General features: G+C 37.0%; 1 protein-coding gene across 16 annotated transcripts; it reads right to left on the bottom strand.

Moving 5' to 3' along the window:
• Positions 1-26: 26 nt before the first annotated feature.
• On the bottom strand, positions 27-3,818 carry LOC131221750 (uncharacterized). Of its 16 annotated transcripts, none has more exons than XR_009159578.1 (6): positions 3,441-3,818; positions 3,239-3,328; positions 1,518-2,843; positions 1,144-1,210; positions 1,015-1,058; positions 27-362 (listed from the first exon to the last, which is right to left on the bottom strand). XR_009159578.1 is itself a non-coding variant. In XM_058217061.1 (6 exons), exons 3-6 carry the CDS (start codon positions 1,614-1,616, stop codon positions 134-136), a joined length of 435 nt encoding a protein of 144 aa, XP_058073044.1. In that variant the 5' UTR covers positions 1,617-1,670; positions 3,239-3,328; positions 3,441-3,818; the 3' UTR covers positions 27-133. The 16 variants fall into 16 exon arrangements, 1 of the variants encoding a protein (XP_058073044.1); XM_058217061.1 differs by having other exon boundaries at positions 1,144-1,206; positions 1,518-1,670; XR_009159577.1 differs by lacking the exon at positions 1,518-2,843.
• Between the last annotated feature and the right edge of the window lie 17,537 nt (positions 3,819-21,355).

The following is a 21,355-nucleotide window of genomic DNA, read 5'->3' as shown; positions in this document are numbered from 1 at the left end:
AAACACCATTTATGTGCATTCGCCCTAACAGACAAATCTAAAAGACATTCAAATCATGTTTATGAGAGCAATGCACTATCAAAAACAAAATCAAACTGACTAATACATGATTTGAGCAATGCGTTTTTAAAAGTTAACTAAAACACTTCACTAATTGAATAGTCAAAGATTTTTTCTTTTCTGAAGTACCATGGTTAGAGGAATCCTCAGGGTTAGTGTCTTGAATGGGTTTTGATGCTTCCATTCCTTTTCCCAAAGTTATCTTCCACATTTCCTTTAGCATGTGCAACTCCATTGGTATCTTCCACATTTCCTTCAGACCGCGCTCATTTTCGATTGGTATCTTCCACATTTCCTTAAACCTGCAGCAGACGGTATTCAGGACTCCATTAGGATACACGACCACCAGGATGTGCTAGTAGAAAAGCACAGTTAAAACAAGAATGTTCGCATCTCAACCATGTTTTCTAGTGGAATATGCTAGATTGCTCGGCATGAGTAGCATTTCCCATGCTCCTTCAAAATCCCAAGGTCATTATGCAGGCCTTGGAAGAAGCTAACCATGAGGTACATACAAACTCTTACCTTAATTTTCCTTTTAATGAGTCGATCAGGACTATCTCACCTTAGATATTTACCATTTCAGCCTCACAGCATTCTTTGTCCATGTTCAACTCACTTTCCTTTTTCTAGGAAGGATCATGTGGGTGGTATGGTAACTTTTGCCGTCTACCGAAATTTCAATCCTCCAATTCAGCCTTCACCATGCATCAATACTCGACCGAGTCGGATGTGACTCATCCAAGTCGACTCAACTCAGTTTCAGCTCCAGTTCAACACCAGGAGTCAAACTGAAAATAGAAGTGACTCGGCCCAACTCTTCTGAACCACACCTTGACACATGAATCACAACTTCACTCGGGACTGAATGAGTCAGTCCGAGTCCTGGAGTCTTGAAACCTTGCTCTCCACCATTTGGAATTTATTTAAATAAAATCAAGCACAAAAGTGTACCTTATGAGCTCGATCAGTTGGCATGCGCATGCTAGCAGCATCGGCTGCAAGCATCATGGTTTTACAAGTATCAAGATCTTTTTGTCCCAAAAACAAGAAAATACAACAGCAGATATGTGGTCACAGTACCTCATCACGTTTACCAAATATAACTGACACATTGAAAGTTGGATTGACCGACATGCCTTCCTCCTACCTAGCACATGAAAACGGTAAGTTCACATTCAAAGATTTGAAAAGGACTCGGAGTTATAGATTTTGATGAGACAGGATTCTGAACATCAAGGACTGATTTTTATCATTACGAACTCCTTGATGTGATAGGACCTGCAATGGATGAAGGATGACCTGGAATTCTTACAGATTACAAGTTCCTAACCCTTCAATCACAGGCTTACACAGTTAAGGTGAAGAAAACGACCCAAACTCAATGACTTAAAAAGCAAAAAAGAGTATGGAGTCAGATGCTTGTAACATGGCCATACTTGTTTGTAAGTAGTTACCAATCTTTGTTGTGATCGTCTACTGAGAATTTGCATTTTGAGGATCTGCCAAACTGATCCTTGTAATACTTGACACCCATATGCATACTTGGCTAACATAGGAAAATAGTCTAACAATCAGATTGACTGGATAATCCAAGAGTAGGATCCCACCTGTATTGCAGGGTTGAACACATGACATTTCCTCCATACAAACACAACCTTTTTTTTTCAAAAGGTCAATCAAACACTACCATATATAGCTCGCTGTAAAATCACCCAACATCACACTGAAGTTGATGAGTATTGATTGGTTGGACTCCCATGTACTAGATGTTTTCATTAATTTACATAATAACATATGCATGCCTAATGAGTATTGATTCTTTATATTATAGGAGCTCTCGACTCTTGAGAATCCCATAAATTAAGAACTCCCATCTCTCTTAAAGTTGCCATGTGAAATTCATAGCCTTTTCCACTGTGGTCCATCACTTACGAATAGCACAATGTTCTCAAAATCGCTACCGTACCACAAATTGTAAGATTTTCTGATTTTCTTAAATTATCAAAAAATCTGAAAAATATATAAATGGAAAATTAAAAGCTCATCAATCATCCATTTCCCATCAACATGCACCTATAAGGTAATACATGTCATGATATTGGTATTTGAGAATATGTATATGGATGCAAATCATGACAGTGTATAAAAGGCATTGTAGTCTTCCTGAACTGAGACAGGATATTCATGAAGGAATTGCTCAAGTTTTGTTTAACATGAATCTCTTAACAAACAAAAGGAGAAGAGATAACTATTATGTGAAATCAAGTGACCCAAGTACCAAAAACTGCAAGAAATGCAAGCACACACAAGGAAAGGAATCAAATATAAGTTTGGGAACACATTCTCAAATTACATTCAACATAACATTGACCATCAACGTTTATAACATTCCTCCATATCAAAGACCGGTTAGACTTTCACTGATGGCAACTTCAACCATTTGTACTTTGCGAGTATTATGATTTCTATAAATGCATCCAGTACAATTTTTTGAACTTTCTGAATATAATTAAGCAAGACCAAGCAAGAGTATCTTTTCATAGACTGGTGGCGTGGCGGAAATATGGTTGCATGAAGCGTGAGGCAAGCGAGACAACAGATTCAGATGTAAGAGCAGGAAAGCGTCTGTCCGCAAATGTTATCAAGTATAAATGTCTAGGAAGTGGGACATGAACACGAGTCCGAAGCATGACTCGAAGCGGGAGCGGCACCTATTACAAGGATCCTGCAACTAAGGTTGAAGACGGGCGGGGTTTGGAATCTTGGTTGATTTCAGTAACCTGAATTTGAAAGGGAGTTTTTTGAGTAATAAACTGAGCAGGCAGGTACTGGCATCATAGAAAAAAAATAAAATAAAATAAAAATAGAGAATCAAATGTTGAGACAAATAAAAAGCAAGGCTGCACTGGCATCACAGAAAAAAGAAAAAGAAAAAAGAAAAAGAAAAAAAAGAAAAAAGAAAAAAGAAAAAGAAAAAGAGGATTAAAGGATTAAGCACTCAAGATATGATTATTAACTCAGGAAAGCAATAAGGAAAGATGGAATGGTCTTAAAAAGAAAAAAGAAAGAAAACACCAAATGCAATGAAAGATAATAAATGGGTTGGAACATATATACAGAAGCCAATTCATAAACATGAATGTATTAAACGAAACTCAAGGGTGAGATGCCAGACCTGTCAAAAGGTTTCAGCCCAGTTAAGAGCTCCAGCAGCAAAACTCCAAACCCATAGACATTGCTCTGTCTCTATCATTCAAAAGGCAGCCTACAAAGAAAGAATGATGAGTGTGTTTTGTTATCAGTTTGTGTGTACACGAGAGAGAGAGAGAGAGAGAGAGAGAGAGAGAGAGAGAGAGAGAGCGGGGGGTTAATCCCACCTTCTAACAAGAGCAACATCGGGATGGAGAAGTGAGAGAACTTGTATTTGATTCCCAACTCTTTTAACTTGCGCTATCATTAGTTGAATATCCTTTCTTCTTAAGAAACAGTCAAACATCAATCTTTTCATTGAGCAAAAAGGAACTTCCAATGTCTAAGGACTGGAGGGAGAGATGCATCCACAAAGTACTAGATGGTGGATAAAGGCATGTCAATGGGGCCTGATATGAGAACTTATCACTTCCACGACCACTATAAATTAAACATGACTCGCTCATCATGGCATGAAGGTATGAGAATTCCCCTCCATGAGATTCAGTCTAGTAGCCCAAATCCATGTGCTGTGAGGAACCAAGCCTTAATGCAGAATTCCACAATTTCACCTGTGCAAGAACCTGAAGGCATTGAATTGCACAAAGCATTTAGAAATCAGATAAAAGACTTAACTTGTCAGCTTCCTAAAACTGAAATACTAGGCGCCTAAAGCATTGCCCGTTCTTTCACAAACCCATCTGATTGAGCCTACACACACAAGGACACAATATGGTAGGCACAGCAACCTTCGCAACCAAATATCTGTGATATGCATATAGTTATACAGTAATGCAAAAAGGTTTAGTAGTGTATAGATACCAGGGTTTTAAATATTGTCCGGAATGACTTGGTATCATCTGAGTTATATGGGTTTCAGTCCACAATAAATTGAGTCACCGATCAGTACAAGACTGAGAAGACAGAAAAAAACCCATACAGGCAAGTCATACGGGTTTCAGTCCCCAGGTAAGTTGCACTCAGAAATTCTGATTTAAATCCTTGAGTTTACATGAGTGCATAAAAGCGGAATGATCACCTACGACCAAATGCATGTGAACTTCATGTGTAACCCAGCTCACATGCCTACCTATCATACATATATAGCATAGATCTGAGCTATGCATAAGGCAGGCCCTACCATAAGTATCAGCTGGAGCTAAAAACAGGTTAGTCCCGCTGTGCACATCCAATCAGGGTGTAACAACCCTAAATTTTGGTACATTATTAAAAAACTAAATTAAATATTTAAAGATTTTATTTTTAAATTAAAAAAAAAAAACAAGTCAATAGTTAAGTTGGTAGCGAAATTCTTAGTTGAGAAAGAGGTTTAGGGATCGATTCTTGAAGTGGTAATAATAAATTTTTTATTAAATATCATAAAAAAATTCAAATTCAGGATAAGGAAGGATGTGCTCATTCTATCTTATCAGAATTTTCTTTAAAAGGGATACGGAAAGTTTCTCCATTAAGGAAAAAAAAAAAAAAAAGAGATAGGAAGCCCTAAAGTAAAAGGAAGAGGAAATTTTAAGAAGGCTTGATCAGGTAAGTTCTAATCGTTAGATCTTTTTAACTTTTTATTATGTTATTAATTTCTTCTTGATCTATACAATGGATGGCGTGGATCATCCACACCATCATTGTATAGGTGTATAGAGTCAATTTTAATAAAGTGATGTTTTTATGATTTTGGTCTAATTAGTAATATTTTAGGAATAAATTAAATGGATGGAATCTGATTGTGCTAAGATAGATCTGTACGGATCATATGATCCTTAAGGCCAAAATATACAAGGGTCATAATTTTTAGATCAATCTAACAATCAGATAGGCCACATTAGTTAGATCTAAAAGTGTTTAATAAAGGAATCTTAGATTTTTGCACAAGTGTTGGTATCACTTGGCGTAGAAGGTCGAGATGGGCCATCGGTGTATGTGTGGTTAAATCCACACCATCCATCTAATGTGTAGAGGCAAAACATGATAATACCTCAAGAATCTGAATGATCTGACCATCCGATGGACCACCCCGATCAAGTAATTATCATTCAATTTTATAATCTTAAAAATGAGAAAAAAAATAGAATGAAAATTTTAATTATTTGATTATTTTGGATCTGGCCACCTAGGATGTTAATCAGAGGTGGGCCCCACCATGTAATAAAAACATATGAATAATAATGTTGTTGATATAACTGGTAGGATTTCTGAATTCAAACCAACATAATTACCCTGTGGATTCTACACTACCAGACTCAGGTGAGTAACCCAACTTGTCTCATAATTCATTAAAATTAAAATAAATCATTGTGATTGTTTGATTGATTTACTGGTTTGAATATTTTGATATGATAATTATACGATAAATTTATATGTGAATATTTTAATCGAGACAACTATGCCAAATATGAAAAATATGCATTTACATATCATCCCTCATTCATTGCATTGCATAATGCATGGTCGATCCTAGGGGCCCTCCTTAGAAGAAATGTCGATCCTGGTAGAGCGTTACCAGATGCGGGCTATGCCCAAGCCTACCGAAAGGTGGAAGCCTACCCAACGGGTGGATGCGGGTTGACGACTTCCAACCCAAGCAGATGGACGATCACCCTATCTGATGCATTCATACCCCATTTTACATTCATATCTTTGTACATGTATTTTTACATTATTTTAATTATTATGATTATGAACCATGCTGGGTTATATCACTAAGCCTGGCCAACTTATATTTTTTATTGATGGAAAAACCATACAGATGTGAATGAGGGTGGGCCGGTGGCTCAAAAATAGGAATATGTGATCAAGCCAGAAAGGACTTAAGGGACACGTGACCCTACTTGACAAAAGAAGAAGTTGCAGCCTTAGACTAGTCATGATATTTTTACTTTAATTATATTTAATTTTCTTAGATTGTAAATTAATTCTTTCAAGTTGTTGGACATGTTTATTTCATTTCATAAGATCCCAATTGAAAGGGTCCTTAGTTATGTTTATGATTAATTATTGTAATAAATGATCGTTTCTTATTTTTGAGATGTTGTTGAGGATGAATGGAATGTAAATCTACGGTAGAGCTAGTAGGTAAATGAATAATTGTATAATTGAATGAAATTAGTACACTCAGTGTACGTGTCATGGGCCGAAACTCGGGTCTGAGGGTGCACACTCTGTACTCGAATTTCGAGGCGTGACAGAATGGTATCAGAGCGATGCTCGTTCCAAATTTAGTGTGACCTGTAAGTTATGATCCCATATACATACATAATTAGTATATTCCTTTTAATTAGAAATTGTACACTTAGGATTCCCTATTTAATTATTGTGTATTAGAAAAAAAAAACGTAGAAAATAATAATAATAAATAAATAAATGTTCCATATTCATTGATATATTATTTTTAAAAAAAATATGAATATATAAAACAACGTTAGGATGTTTTTCTATATTGTAATTTAATATTATTTGAACCATAAAACTTTATTAAAAACATTAAAATTCTCAAAATCCTGCTATACAGAAATGGACAACAGTAGTCACTCTAATTGTAAAAATCGTAACTATAAAAAAAAATATAATTCTAATGGTGGTGATTCAAAAAAAAAAAAAAAAAAAAACTAAGTTCGTATTAATTTTTGCTGAACGTAGAAATAAGAATTTAGATTCTCTATACTTTTATTTGAATATAATTTAGATTAAGATGGATTAATATAATGAAAATGAATTTTAAAGATATTTTAATTCATAAAATTATGCTGGACAGCAATGGGCAGCAAGAATTACCCAATTTATAAAATTCATAGCTATAAAAGTACTACTCCGATTGAGGCGATTCAAAAGCCTGATCGAAGATAGACAAGTCAATATTAAGATAAAAATAATAATAAAATTTAAATCTTATAGTAAATATACTGATCCAGTGAATTAGTACGGGCTGGTCATAAATTATCAAATTCTGGACAGAACTGACTGCAGGAATTCTAAAAATTTTTACAGTTAGAATTTTTAACTAAGATTTTACAGAGATAGTAAACTTATAATAAGATCTCCATATAAATTTTTAACCTAATCTGAAATTTTATAGTATAATAAAATGTAATATAAACAACAGTCATCAAACCGAAAATCAATTTGTCCATACTGACTTTCTATAGATTTGAATTAATAGAATTTTTCATTTTAATAATTATCTTTGGTTAAATAAATATTTTTTTTATTTGAAGTACTTCATTTAAAGAAAAAAATATATTAAGTATTAAAAAAAAAAACTATAATCTTTACTAAATTTTAAAAATTCCTTCTTATAGGATCATAAGTCCATATTTGGTGGAAAAAAAATATGTTAAGAACAAAAAGAATAAATAAATAAATAAATATCAAACTCACTAGAATTTTTTTCAAGTATAGGACAATGTCTTCCCTAAATTTCAAGGTATGGTTAAATTATTTTTAATTTTCTAATAAATTTCAACATTATAGAGTGAAAATCTAGACCAGTTTAGTATCCCTGATCAAACTAGATAATTCATATCTTTTTGATATTCTGAATATATATATATATATATATATATATATATATATATATATATATATATATATATATATATATATATATATATAGTCATATAAATACCCTTAGACAACTCCATAAAATTTTATGATGATTTGAATTGTAAAGAAATTATAAACATTTAAGCACTGGCTGTAAACGATAAAAAATACTGTTGGACAGCAGCATTTTTCAACATTAGCAGCGATAAAAAAAATAGTAAAAGTAATAATTTTAATATGAATTTTTTTTCTTTTTTTATCATATAGTTAATGACATTTTTTTCAAATTTCAAGTCATTTTGACTTTTGATTCGAATGTTAAAATTCTGTGAATAACATTGTGTCTGTGAGTCCAAATTTAAAATATTTTATTGGTTATTTGAGTGATGCAATACATAAGATCATTGATTGTTATGGTGTCTGAAACTTAGAAACCCAACCTAAGAGCCCATAATATTAAAAAGAAAAAAAATTGCTCCTTATATTTTGTTAAATAATGAAAATCACCTGATTTGAGAAACTCATAACTAATTAAGTACGAGTCCAATTAAGGTGATTCAAAGGCTACATCGTAGATTAATAAATCAAGTTCAAAAGAAAATAATTAAGAAAATAAAATTTTAAAATTTTTAAAAACTAAATTTTATTTTTAACTAGAAAAAAAAAATATTTATCTCTACACAGCCCTCACTATCTGAAATTTTGAATCTTTTATAAACCTTAGTTTTTGACAAAATTTTACATATTTATAAATTCACTACTACGAAAACTAAAAGACCAATCCAATGTCTAAAACCATCCATAATATAAGTGTGACCAATGCCACTAAAAACAAAAAGTAAAAAAAAATAAAATAAAATAAAAATTGAAATGTTAGTTTCTAAATCTCGAGGACGAGATTTTATTTTAAGGGGGTAGAATGTAACAACCCTAAATTTTGGTACATTATTAAAAAACTAAATTAAATATTTAAAGATTTTATTTTTAAATAAAAAATAAAAACAAGTCAATAGTTGAGTTGGTAGCGAAATTCTTAGTTGAGAAAGAGGTATAGGGATCGATTCTTGAAGTGGTAATAATAAATTTTTTATTAAATATCATAAAAAAATTCAAATTCAGGATAAGGAAGGATGTGCTCATTCTATCTTATCAGAATTTTCTTTAAAAGGGATACGGAAGGTTTCTGCATTAAAAAAAAAAAAGAGAGAGAGATAGGAAGCCCTAAAGTAAAAGGAAGAAGAAATTCTAAGAAGGCTCGATCAAGTAAGTTCTAATCGTTAGATCTTTTTAACTTTTTATTATGTTGTTAATTTCTTCTTGATCTATACAATAGATGGCGTGGATCATCCACACCATCATTGTATAGGTGTGTAGAGTCAATTTTAATAAAGTGATGTTTTAATGATTTTGGTCTAATTAGTAATATTTTAGGAATAAATTAAATGGATGGAATCTGATTGTGCTAAGATAGATCTGTACGGATCATATGATCCTTAAGGCCAAAATATACAAGGGCCATAATTTTTAGATCAATCTAACAATCAGATAGGCCACATTAGTTAGATCTAAAAGTGTTTAATAAAGGAATCTTAGATTTTTGCGCAAGTGTTGGTATCACTTGGCGTAGAAGGTCGATATGGGCCATCGGTGTATGTGTGGTTAAATCCACACTATCCAGTTAATGTGTAGAGGCAAAACATGATAATACCTCAAGAATTTGAATGATCTGACCATCCGATGGACCACCTCGATCAAGTAATTATCATTCAATTTTATAATCTTAAAAAGGAGAAAAAATAGAATAAAAATTTTAATTATTCGATTATTTTGGATCTGGCCACCTAGGATGTTAATCAGAGGTGGGCCCCACCATGTAATAAAAACATATGAATAATAATGTTGTTGATATAACTGGTAGGATTTCTGAATTCAAACCAACATAATTACATTGTAGATTCAATACTACCAAACTCAGGTGAGTAACCCAACTTGTCTCATAATTCATTAAAATTAAAATAAATCATTGTGATTGTTTGATTGATTTACTGGTTTGAATATTTTGATATGATAATTGTACGATAAATTTATATGTGAATATTTTAATCGAGACAACTATGCCAAATATGAAAAATATGCATTTACATATCATCCCTCATTCATTGCATTGCATAATGCATGGTCGATCCTAGGGGCCCTCCCTAGAAGAAATGTCGATCCTGGTAGAGCGTTACCAGATGCGGGCTATGCCCAAGCCTACCGAAAGGTGGAAGCCTACCCAACGGGTGGATGCGGGTTGACGACTTCCAACCCAAGCAGATGGACAATCACCCTATCTGATGCATTCATACCCCATTTTACATTCATATCTTTGTACATGTATTTTTACATTATTTTAATTATTATGATTATGAACCATGCTGGGTTATATCACTAAGCCTGCCCAGCTTATATTTTTTTATTGATGGAAAAACCGTACAAATGTGAATGAGGGTGGGCCGGTGGCTCAAAAATAGGAATATGTGGTCAAGCCAGAAAAGACTTAAGGGACACGTGACCCTACTTAACAAAAGAAGAAGTTGCAGCCTTAGACTAGTCATGATATTTTTACTTTAATTATATTTAATTTTCTTAGATTGTAAATTAATTCTTTCAAGTTGTTGGACATGTTTATTTCATTTCATAAAATCCCAATTGAAAGGGTCCTTAGTTATGTTTATGATTAATTATTAGAATAAATGATCGTTTCTTATTTTTGAGATGTTGTTGAGTATGAATGGAATGTAAATCTACGGTAGAGCTAGTAGGTAAATGAATAATTGTATAATTGAATGAAATTAGTACACTCAGTGTACGTGTCATGGGCCGAAACTCGGGTCTGAGGGTGCACACTCTGTACTCGAATTTCGGGGCGTGACACAGGGTGTTGGTAGGACTGGTTTAAACCACCAGTTGTCTTCTTACAAATGTCGGCCCACCCAATGAGTGGAGAGTGGGCAAGTTGGGGAGCTTCTAAGGCTTCCGTTTGGTAGATTTGTTCCAGCTGCTCAAGTAGGCTTACAATAGTGAAAATTGGCAACAACACTAAAACAATAACCAATCAATATTTTCCATTTATATCAATGGATCAAATGTATCCTAAGATATTCAGACGTCCCATAATGAAAATAACAAACATGATCCATTTCATTCCACAAAGAAAAACCATTTTCTCATTTTAATCTTCCGAAATGAAGACCCTCTCTCTAGATCTAGCAAATCTTAATGAAAAAGGGAAAAAATATCAATAGAAACGAATTGAAACGCCTTTGGAACCACTGAAACAGATCTCAAGCCCTAAAACAATACAAAATCAAGAAAACTGCAATGAATCGAAGAACAAAAACAACATATCTCAAGCCCTAAACACTACAACTACCAAATACTGAAATCTTCTGAGAAGCAGAAACTATATCACACGAATGCAAAGAAAAATGGAAAAAGAAAAAGCATCTTCTCACTTCAATCTTCTGAAAAACAAACCCTAGCTCTAGATCTAGTAAATCCCCACCATAACCAGTAAAAAAAAGAAAAAGAAAAAAAACTCGCATAGCGCAGAGATCGAGATACCTGATGGGTTATCGAGTTGCTGCCGCTGGAGCGAGCCCAAGGCAGCCATGAGAGAGTGAGAGAGAGAGAGCAGGAAGAGAGAGCGAGCGGGAAGATAGAGAGGAGGGTGAGAGATCGAGATGAAGAGAGAGAGGAGAGGGAGGGGATTAGGGCGACAGAGAGACAGAGGAGAGGGATTTGGGTGAGAGAGGATCAGAGAGAGCAGCGGATTTGGGCGAGACGGAAGCGGCGGCGTACAAGCGTTCTGAGTAAACTCTGTGGGGCCCACCTTTATGCATAAGATAAATCCACTCCGTCAATCCGATTTAAAAGATAATTTTATGGCTTCAGAGAAAAAAGCCGAAGCAAATCAAAATCTCAAGTGGACCACACCACAGGAAATCATTATTCCAATTATTTTAATGGTCGGTGCTATGTGGCCCCATCATGATCTATGTGTTTTATCCACACCGTCCATCCATTTTGCAAATCAATTTAAAACTTTATCCCAAGAGTGAGGTAGAAAAAAATCTCAGGTGGACCACACGATGGGAAAACAATAGTAATTGAACGTCTACCATTAAAAACGTCTACGGCCCCCTGTAATGTTTATTTCACATCCAACCTGTAGATTAGGTCGTACAGACCTGGATGTAGGTGCTAGTTAGGTGGATGACCTGGATAAAGGTCAAAAACAAGAGTCACAGAGAATTCCTGATACCCAAATTCTCATTGGCCCACGTCACCCCTCACTGAAAAAATAAAAAAAATAAAAAACAGCTTCGGAGGTCAAACCATTAGGGTAACAGAAATTCTCTGTTGACCTGATAACAGAGGATCCCGACTCAAAAAATAAATATCAAACTTGATCCAAAACTTTAATGCCCCCGGGAAGTTTTTAACGGTGATAGTTCAGTTATTACTTTGTGGCTCACTTAAGATTTTGATCTACCTAATTTTCGTATTGAGCGCATAAACTTACCTGAAAAAATGGATGGACAACATGGATGAGACAATACGTCATGTTCGGGTCCACAGAGCACCGACTTCTAGCCATTGAGTAGCCGTATGTTTCGGACGCTGCATTCCTGCGGATGCGGAGTCGCTGCTGAAGTGACGTCACCAAGTTCTATGGGACCCACCATGATGTATATGTTATATCCACACCGTCCATCCATTTGGAGAGATCATTTTAGTACATGAGACAAATAATGACTTAGATTCAGATTTGGAGTGGACCTCACCATAGAAAACAGTGGGAAGAGTGATTCCCACCGTTAAAAACTTCCTAAGGTCCACTGTGATGTTTATATGAGATCCAACGTGTTCATAAGTTATGACAGACACAAAAGAAGGGAAAACATAAATTTCAGTTTGATTGAAAACTTTTGTGGGTATTAAATTTTTTTAATGGTGGGCGTTACTCTCTCCACTGTTTTCTGTGGTGGGGCCCACTCGGGCTTTGATCTGACTCATTCTTTGTCTCATGTTAAATTTATATCTCCAATATTAAAATTTTTTAATGGTGGGCGTTACTCTCTCCACTGTTTTCTGTGGTGGGGTCCACTCGAGCTTTGGATCTGACTCATTCTTTATTTTGTGTTAAATTTATATCTCCAAATGAATGGACAGTGTGGATACAACACATACATTATGGTGGGTCCCACATAACTTAGTGACGTCACTTCAATAGGAGTCTCGAGCAGTAGTTAATCCGCGTCCTTTACTGCCAAGTTCGAAAGCCTTAAGCACAAAGTTCCTGCACTGGAGACTTAGGTGGGGCCCACCGTGATGTTTGTCGTGAGTTTACTCGGTACATCCATTTTGTGAGCTCATTTTAGAAGAAGAGGCCAAAAGTGAGTAGGATCCAAGACTCAAGTGGGCCCACGTATCAATGATAGACCCTCAATGTATATTGTTTCCTGTGGTGTGGTTCACTTGAGCCTTCCACCTATCTACTTTTTTTGCTCATTCCATAAAATGAGGTTTCAAAATGAATGGACGGCTTAGATAAATAAATAAATAAATACATTCGTCGGCATTGGTCGTTTTATTGGTATCGGTGGATTGGATAGCATATATACACTAATAACTGTTTTCCATGGTTGTGGCCCACTTAATTATTGAAGCACCTTGGAATTTTGAGCTCCAGTACAAAGAAATGGCACCTCACCTGATGGACCATGTGTATCTCATCAACGTGAATTTTTTCACTTCACATTAGAAATTAAACCCTTTCCCTATCCCGCATAAGTCACGCATGTGTTTGATTAAAAAGAACACGGTGCGGAATACATGCCATTTTGGTCCAACGAATTTTACGGCATTAGCCATTGTAGCCATTGATGCTTTATTACTGAGTATTAGATAGAATGGATAGCACTGGGATGGATATAGCAGGGAGACTTCGTGGTCATTGTATCATCCGGAGTGAAATAAAACAAGTCAATTGTACCATAATACATAATGTTTGAGTAGTCTCTACCATCAGTGACGCAGTGAGGGAGGTGATGAGGTTGATCACTGTCTTCCTCAGGAGATAACTATTCCAAATTCATGGAGCTCTCTTAACTCCTTAGAGAGCTTCCTCAAATCTAGGAGGCATACAAGTAGGAATAATTCTTAATAATTCAAAATAATTTGACTCATAATTAAAAAAATGAAATTACAACTCTTCAACTAATGAGCTCAACTCTAGTATGGAATTTTAGAGGTGCACTCCAACTCAAACACTTTAAAAAGGTGACTTACAGTAAATAGTAAATTTACTATTTATAGATGGCCTCTATTCCTAGTAGACTTCATGGTTTTTAGCAAAAAAATAGTAAGTTTCCAATTTGGCCTAACCAAGTGTTTTCTTGATTTTTCTAAGCTCTTTTCATGTTAAGCACGACTTCTACAACTCAGAGTATTAAAAGATGGACTCAAACTAAAAATTAATAGTAGCAGGGTTGGTGGGCTTAAGTAGGTTCTCCTACCAAAAATCATATGTAATATGTTAAAAACTCATTCTAGTTTGCGAGATACGACTAATTTAGGGTTTTGATGGTTTGGATCATTTCCGCCTTGGATCATGCCTTCTCTAGTCCATCTTTGCTATGAAAGTGTCTGTCAACTGCTCTACATCAATCAAACATCATCCCCATGTTGGGGGCATTGCACAAAACCTTAGGATCTAGCTTTCTGAAACAAACCAGAATTATGGAATAATGATGCAATGAAATAAATCAAAGCATAAACCACACAACACAGGAGATTTTTATGTGGAAAACCCTCAAAGAGATAAAAACCACGGCACCTCGTCCAGATCAACAATCCACTATAAAGTAGAATGTTAAAGTATTTTTCACTCACACAGGAGTGGATAAACAATAAGAGAAACAAAGAAAACGAAGAGATCTCACAGATTACGAGGACGTGGAAGCGCTGAGATATAGTAGATCACCTTTACGAGCATAACCTCCCTTCCACAAGCTTCCTCTCTCTCTCTCTCTCACACCTTTGATAGCCCTAAACCCTTTAACAAACCCTTGCAAAGCTTTAGGAAACCATCTTGCATTACCTCTTGAATGCCCCAAAAAACCCTAGGGACCTTGTATTTATAGTTTAGGAAACTCTCTTTTGTACCCTTGCGAAAGCCACCTCAAAATTTTGAATCCCGCACAAAATTGGACTCAAATCTGCGTAACTAGGATTGGTCGTGCAGGCTGTAGGACTGGTCGATCACTGTTCACTCGACTGGTCGAGCTGACCCTCAACTGGTCGAGCATTGTTCACAGAGCTTGCTGGACTTTGAGTCGAGTGACCCAGGATTGGTCGAGCACTGTTCACTCAACCGATCAAGCAGGCTACAGGACTGGTCGAGTAGTGCGGGGATTCCACTGTTTGTGGCATCCGAACCGCACCTCATTTCCTCTGACCTGAGGAGGAAAACCCCATCAAATCTCCTCCTTTCTGACTCAGGAGGAATTCACCTTCTTCAAGCCTGCTAGGTTTCTACAAACCTTGACTTGCCCTTGAGCAAAGCCGCTTGGTCATCATGTCTGACCCGTTATCGTCCATGTGGACCTTCTCAAGTTGTAACACCTTCTGTTCCAAAGTATCCTTGATCCAGTGATACCGAATCTCTATGTGATTCGACTTGGAGTGCTGACTTAGATTCTTTCTCAAGTGTATAGCACTTTGACTATCGCAATAAACCACGTGCTGCTCCTGCTTTAGGCTAAGTTTCTATAGGAACATCTTCATCCAAAACATCTCTTTACATGCCTCTATGATTGCAATGTACTCGGCTTCTGTCGTCGACAATGCTACTACCTTCTATAGTTTGCTCTGTCAAGAGACCGCTCCCCCAACAAACGTGAACATGAACCCCGATGTAGACTTCCTGGAGTTTATGTTGCCTACCATATTTGCATCTGTGTAGCCCTTTAACACAGGTTTTCCGTCACCATAGTATAGGCTCAACCTCGATGAGCCTCTTAGATACCACAATATCCATTTCATCGCTACCCAATACTCTTTGCCAGGATTGGCAAGATACCAGCTGACAACACCAACCGCATATGCTATGTCTGGGTGTATACACAATATAACATACATCAAACTTCCTACTGCTGACGTGTAGGGTATCTTCTGCATCTCTTCCACATTTGCTTTTGTCTTGGGACACTGCCTGTCGCTCAATCTGAAGTGACCATCCAGTGGAGTACCGACCAGCTTCGCTGCATTCATATTAAACCGCTCTGGAACTTTCTCAATATACCGCTCTTATGACAGCCAAAGCTTCCTGCTGCTTCTGTCACAGGTTATCTCCATTCCTAGGATCTGTTTAGCCGGGCCCAAGTCTTTCATCGCAAATGACTTGCCCAACTCTTATTTCAGCCTGTCGATCTTCTTGATATCTTTTCCTATGATGAGCATGTCATCAACGTATAATAGTAGAACTAAGAAATCATCATCTGAGAACTTGCACATGAACACACAGTGGTTCGACTCCATTCTATCATACCTATGGTTCAATATAAACAAGTCGAACTTCTTGTACCATTGTCGTGGAGCTTGTTCAGCCCATACAAGTTCTTTCTCAGCCTACACACCATATGCTCTTTGCCCTTGACTTCGAACCCCTCTGATTAGTGCATATAGATCTATTCTTCCAAGTCACCATGGAGAAAGACAGTTTTAACATCTAACTACTCTATCTCCAGATCTATGCTAGCCGCCAACCCAAGCAACACCCGTATGGATGTCATCTTCACCACTGGTGAGAATATCTCCTCGAAGTCTATGCCTTTCTTCTAACCAAACCCTTTCACTAAAAGTTTAGCCTTGAACCTCGTTTGTGAATTCTTCTGCTCAACCTTCTTTTTGAACACCCACTTGTTGCTCAAAACTTTCTTGCCCTTAGGCAATTTCACCATATCATAGGTGTGGTTCTTATGCAAGAATTTCATCTCCTCTTGCATAGCTTTCAACCACTTCTCCATATGCTCATTGGCTAGGGCCTCAGAATAATCTTTTAGCTCTCCTTCATCAGTCAGAACAATGTACTCATGCGGTGAATACCTCTTGGACGGTTGTCTGTCCCTAGATGACCTCCTCACCTGTGGCTCAATAGGTGGATCAAGTGGGGGCTGCTCCCCTGGTCCATCTTCTGAAGGAACTCTCTCGTCTTCTACACCTTGTTGTACTCCCCTGTTATCAAGCACCACGGGAGGAATAATCGGATCCATGTTCTTTAGCTCACTTGAACTAGGTTGGTTCTTCTTTGGCTTACCAATGTCTTCTATATACTGATCTTCAAAGAAAATCACATCTCTGCTCCTGATGAGCTTCTTCTCGGTCGGATACTATAATCTGTAATCGAACTTTTCATCACCGTATCCCAAAAACACACACTGCCTGATCTTTATATCGAGCTTGGACCTCTCGTCCTTTCGTACGTGAACGGATGTCCTGCATCCAAACACCTTGAGATGACTATACAATGGATCCTGTCCAGTCTACACCTTCTCAGGCACTTCTCCATTCAACGGGGCTGATTGGGACCTGTTTATCAAATACACTACCGTGTGCATTGCTTCTCCTTAGAAAGTATTGGGCATCTTTGCATGGGATAACATGCATCTGATTCTCTCAACAATGGTGCGATTCATTCGCTCAGCTACACCATTATGCTGAGGGGTCTTGGGAATCGTCTGTTCATGCCATATACCCGCGGACTTGCACTATTCATGGAAGTCGTCAATATGTTCACCACCATTGTCAGTGCGGATGCACTTCAATGATCTACCTGTCTCTTTCTCGACCATAGCATGAAACAATTTAAACATACTAAAGACCTCGTCCTTGAATTTCAAAGTATAAACTCAAACCCTCCTAGATGCATTATCTATAAAAGTAACAAAATATAATGCCCCACCCAAGGTTTTTGTCCTCATAGGACCACAAACATCAAAATAAACCAAATCTAATACATGCACTTTATTAACATGAGAAACAGATTTAATAAATGAAACTTTGTTTTCCTTTATAAACAATCAAGACAGGTTTTGAGAGGTATACCTGTCACGTCTGGAAGGAGTCGCTTCTTCGCTAATACCTAAAGCCCTTTCTCACTCATGTGGCCTAGACGCCTGTGCCATATGTCAATAGTTGAATCTTCCGCTACATTCAACCCACCACTGTACACACTGATAGTTGCCTTGTACAGGGTGCAACACTTCTTTTCTCTGACTGCGATCAATGAACCCTTAATGAGCTTCCAGTGCCCACTAGCAAACCGGCTTTCATAGCCATCATCATCCAACCTTCTCGTTGACATCAAGTTGAGGCGAAGGTCTGGGATATGCCTCACATCACTGAGAACCAATGTGCAGCCCACATTGGTCTTTACACAAATATCACTGACTCTTACGATCTTCGATACGTTAGAATTTTTCATCTTCACGATCTCATAGTCACCTGACTTGTAGCTTGTGAAGAAGTCTCTGCGTGAAGTCACATGAAAAGAAGCTTCTGAGTCAATCACCCAGTCGGTGTACTGACTTGTAGTCGTGAGACATATATCGTAATCTGCTAAAAAAATAACTACAACATTCCCATCTGAAGCGACCGCAGTGGAATCTGATTCATCTTCTTTCTCCTTTCCTTTTCCTTTTTTGTTGTTCTTATTTTTATGACATTCATACTTATAGTGGCTCTTCTTGCTACAATTCCAGCATTCAACATCCTTCCTGGTAGTCGACTTGCCTCTTGATTTATCTCGGACCTTCCCACCATTCCTGTTCTTTCCACTCTCCCGTTCCTGTGTCACAAGGGCCTCTTTCTAAGTAGACCCCTGAGACTTTCTCCTTGTCTCCTCATTGAAGGGATAACTAGTTATCTGTTTCATGAATATCTTTATGTCTGGCCCAGAGTTACTTAAAGACACTACCAATGTCTATCAACTGTCAGGCAACAAACTAAGCAATAGCGAAGCCTGCAATTCATCATCCAGGACCATCTTTATAACAGAGAGCTGGTTCATTATATTGCTGACCTCATTCATGTGCTCGGCCATAGAACCACCATCTTTGAACTTGAGATTCACAAGTCGTCTTATCAGGAAGATTTTATTACCGGCTGTCTTCCTCTCATATAGCCTTTTCAATTTCAGTCATAGGCTAGCGGCTAAGGTCTCTGTAGACATATGGTGGAAAATGGAATCGTTTAACCGTTGTCTAATAAACTCCACCGCCTTTCGGTCTATCTTCTTCCAATCATCATCAGGCATATCCTTGGATTTTACTGATATGCCTAAAATTGGAGAATATAAGTCCTTGTACTAAAGCAAGTCCTCTATCTTAGCCTTTCATATGGTCCAGTTAGAACCATTGAGGCTAATCATACTTGATGAGTCACCTTCCATAATTCAAAATCGATCCTACCTGTTCAATGAACTTAGCTTTGATACTACATTGTTGGGGGCCTTACACAAAACCTTAGGATTTAGCCTCTCAGAACAAACCAAAATTATGGGATAATAAAGCAATGAAATATATCAAAGCATAAACTATACCACACAAGAGATTTTTACATGAAAAACCCTCAAAGAGGTAAAAGTCATGAGACATCGTCCAGATTAACAATCCACTATGAAGTAGAACGTTACAACCTTCTTCACTCACGCAGGAGTGGATAAATAATAAGAAAATAAAAGAAAAACAGAGAGATTTCACCGATTACGAGGACGTGGAAATATTGAGATAAAGTAGATCACCTCTACGAGCATAACCTCCCTTCTACAAGCTTCCTCTCTCTCTCTCTCACCTTTGATAGCCCTAAACCCTTTACCAAACCCTTGCAAAGCTTTAGGAAACTCTCTTGTATTACCTCTTGCATACCCTAGAAAACCCTAGGAACCTCCTATTTATAGTTTAGGAAACTTTCTTTCGCATCCTTGCGAAAGCCGCCTCAAAATTTTGAATCCCGCACAAAATCGGACTCAAATCTGTGTAACCAGGATTGGTCGTGCAGGTTGCACGACTGTCTAACACTGTTCACTCGATTGGTCGAGCCGACCCTCGATTGGTCGAGCACTGTTCACAGAACTCGCTGGACTTTAAGTCGAGTGACCTAGGACTGGCTGAGCACTGTTCACTCGACCAGTCGAGCAGGCTGCAGGACTGGTCAAGCAGCGCGAGAATTCCACTGTTTATGGCATTTGAACCGCACCTCATCTCCTCTGACCTGAGGAGGAAAACCCCATCACACCACACATGTAAGTGAGTGCATGCTACACAGGTTTCATGATTGCATAAAGTGAGATGGAATTGGATTGAGTGTGGGCTAGTTCAACCTAGTCGCAACTTGCAACCCAATCATGAACCCATCTAGAGCCATTGATGGCTTCTAAGTCTAATTGCAGAAGTCCTTTCACCAGATGCAAAGGATCACACAACTAGTAATATTTTCACAACTTGGGCAATCTAAGGGCATGTATGTTAACTCTTAAAATTAGAACTAAACGCGGAATTGAGAAAATGCCCATATCAAGAGTTGTTTGTTAATGTCAAAATCAAAAAGTGCTTAGTGATTTTTCATTGAAATCTTTTCATGATACGAGTTTGGCTTAATGGTGAATGTAGAATGCGCTATTTTTCTTTTAAAAAAAAGTAAAAAATTTGCTTCCAAAATTATCCCTTTTCAAGTTAGTACGGAAAATTTTTCTCTTTAAATTGTTTTCGCAATACGAAATCAACTTTTAACATGTGAAACTTTTTAAATTATGCCCCACCATGATTTATGTGTTTGATCCACACCGTCCATCAACTTTTTCGGATCATTCTAGAGTATGAGCCCAAAAAATAAAGTACATGTAAAACTCAAGTGGACCACACCATAGAAACCAATAGAAATTCAATATAATTATTGTTGAAACTTTCCTAGAATCCAATGTAATGTTTATTTCTCATATAACCTCTTTATAAGGTCACACGTACCTTGATAAAAAAAAGAAAAATACAAATTTCAGCATGATCAGGGCATTCTATGACCCTAAGCAATTTTCAATCATAGGCACCCAATTTTTACTATTTCTTACAATGTGACCCACTTGATTCTTATATCTACCTCATTATTTATTTTATGCCCCCAAATGATATGGAAAAGTGGATAGACGATGTGGATAAATCATATACAGCACCGTCGGCCCCACGTAGCCACTGACACGTCCACCTAGAATCCCTAGGTAGAAAAATCCTCCAAAAGCGAAAGCCTTCTGCGTGAAATCTACATCCCATGCAGATTGCGCGTTCACGCTGCCAGCCAATAGCGTGGACGGATTGCCACCAGCCTGTGGGCTCCACTATGATGTATGTGTTTCATCCATGCCATCCATCTATTTTTCCAAATCATTTTATGGTATTAGACAAAAAATGAGGTATATCCCAATCTCAAGTGGACCACATTACAGGAAATA

This window comes from Magnolia sinica, chromosome 12 (assembly GCF_029962835.1).
Source record: "Magnolia sinica isolate HGM2019 chromosome 12, MsV1, whole genome shotgun sequence".
NCBI classification, from domain to species: domain Eukaryota; kingdom Viridiplantae; phylum Streptophyta; class Magnoliopsida; order Magnoliales; family Magnoliaceae; genus Magnolia; species Magnolia sinica.
Note: the sequence above shows the minus strand (reverse complement) of the source record. Positions and strands in the feature narration are given on the sequence as shown.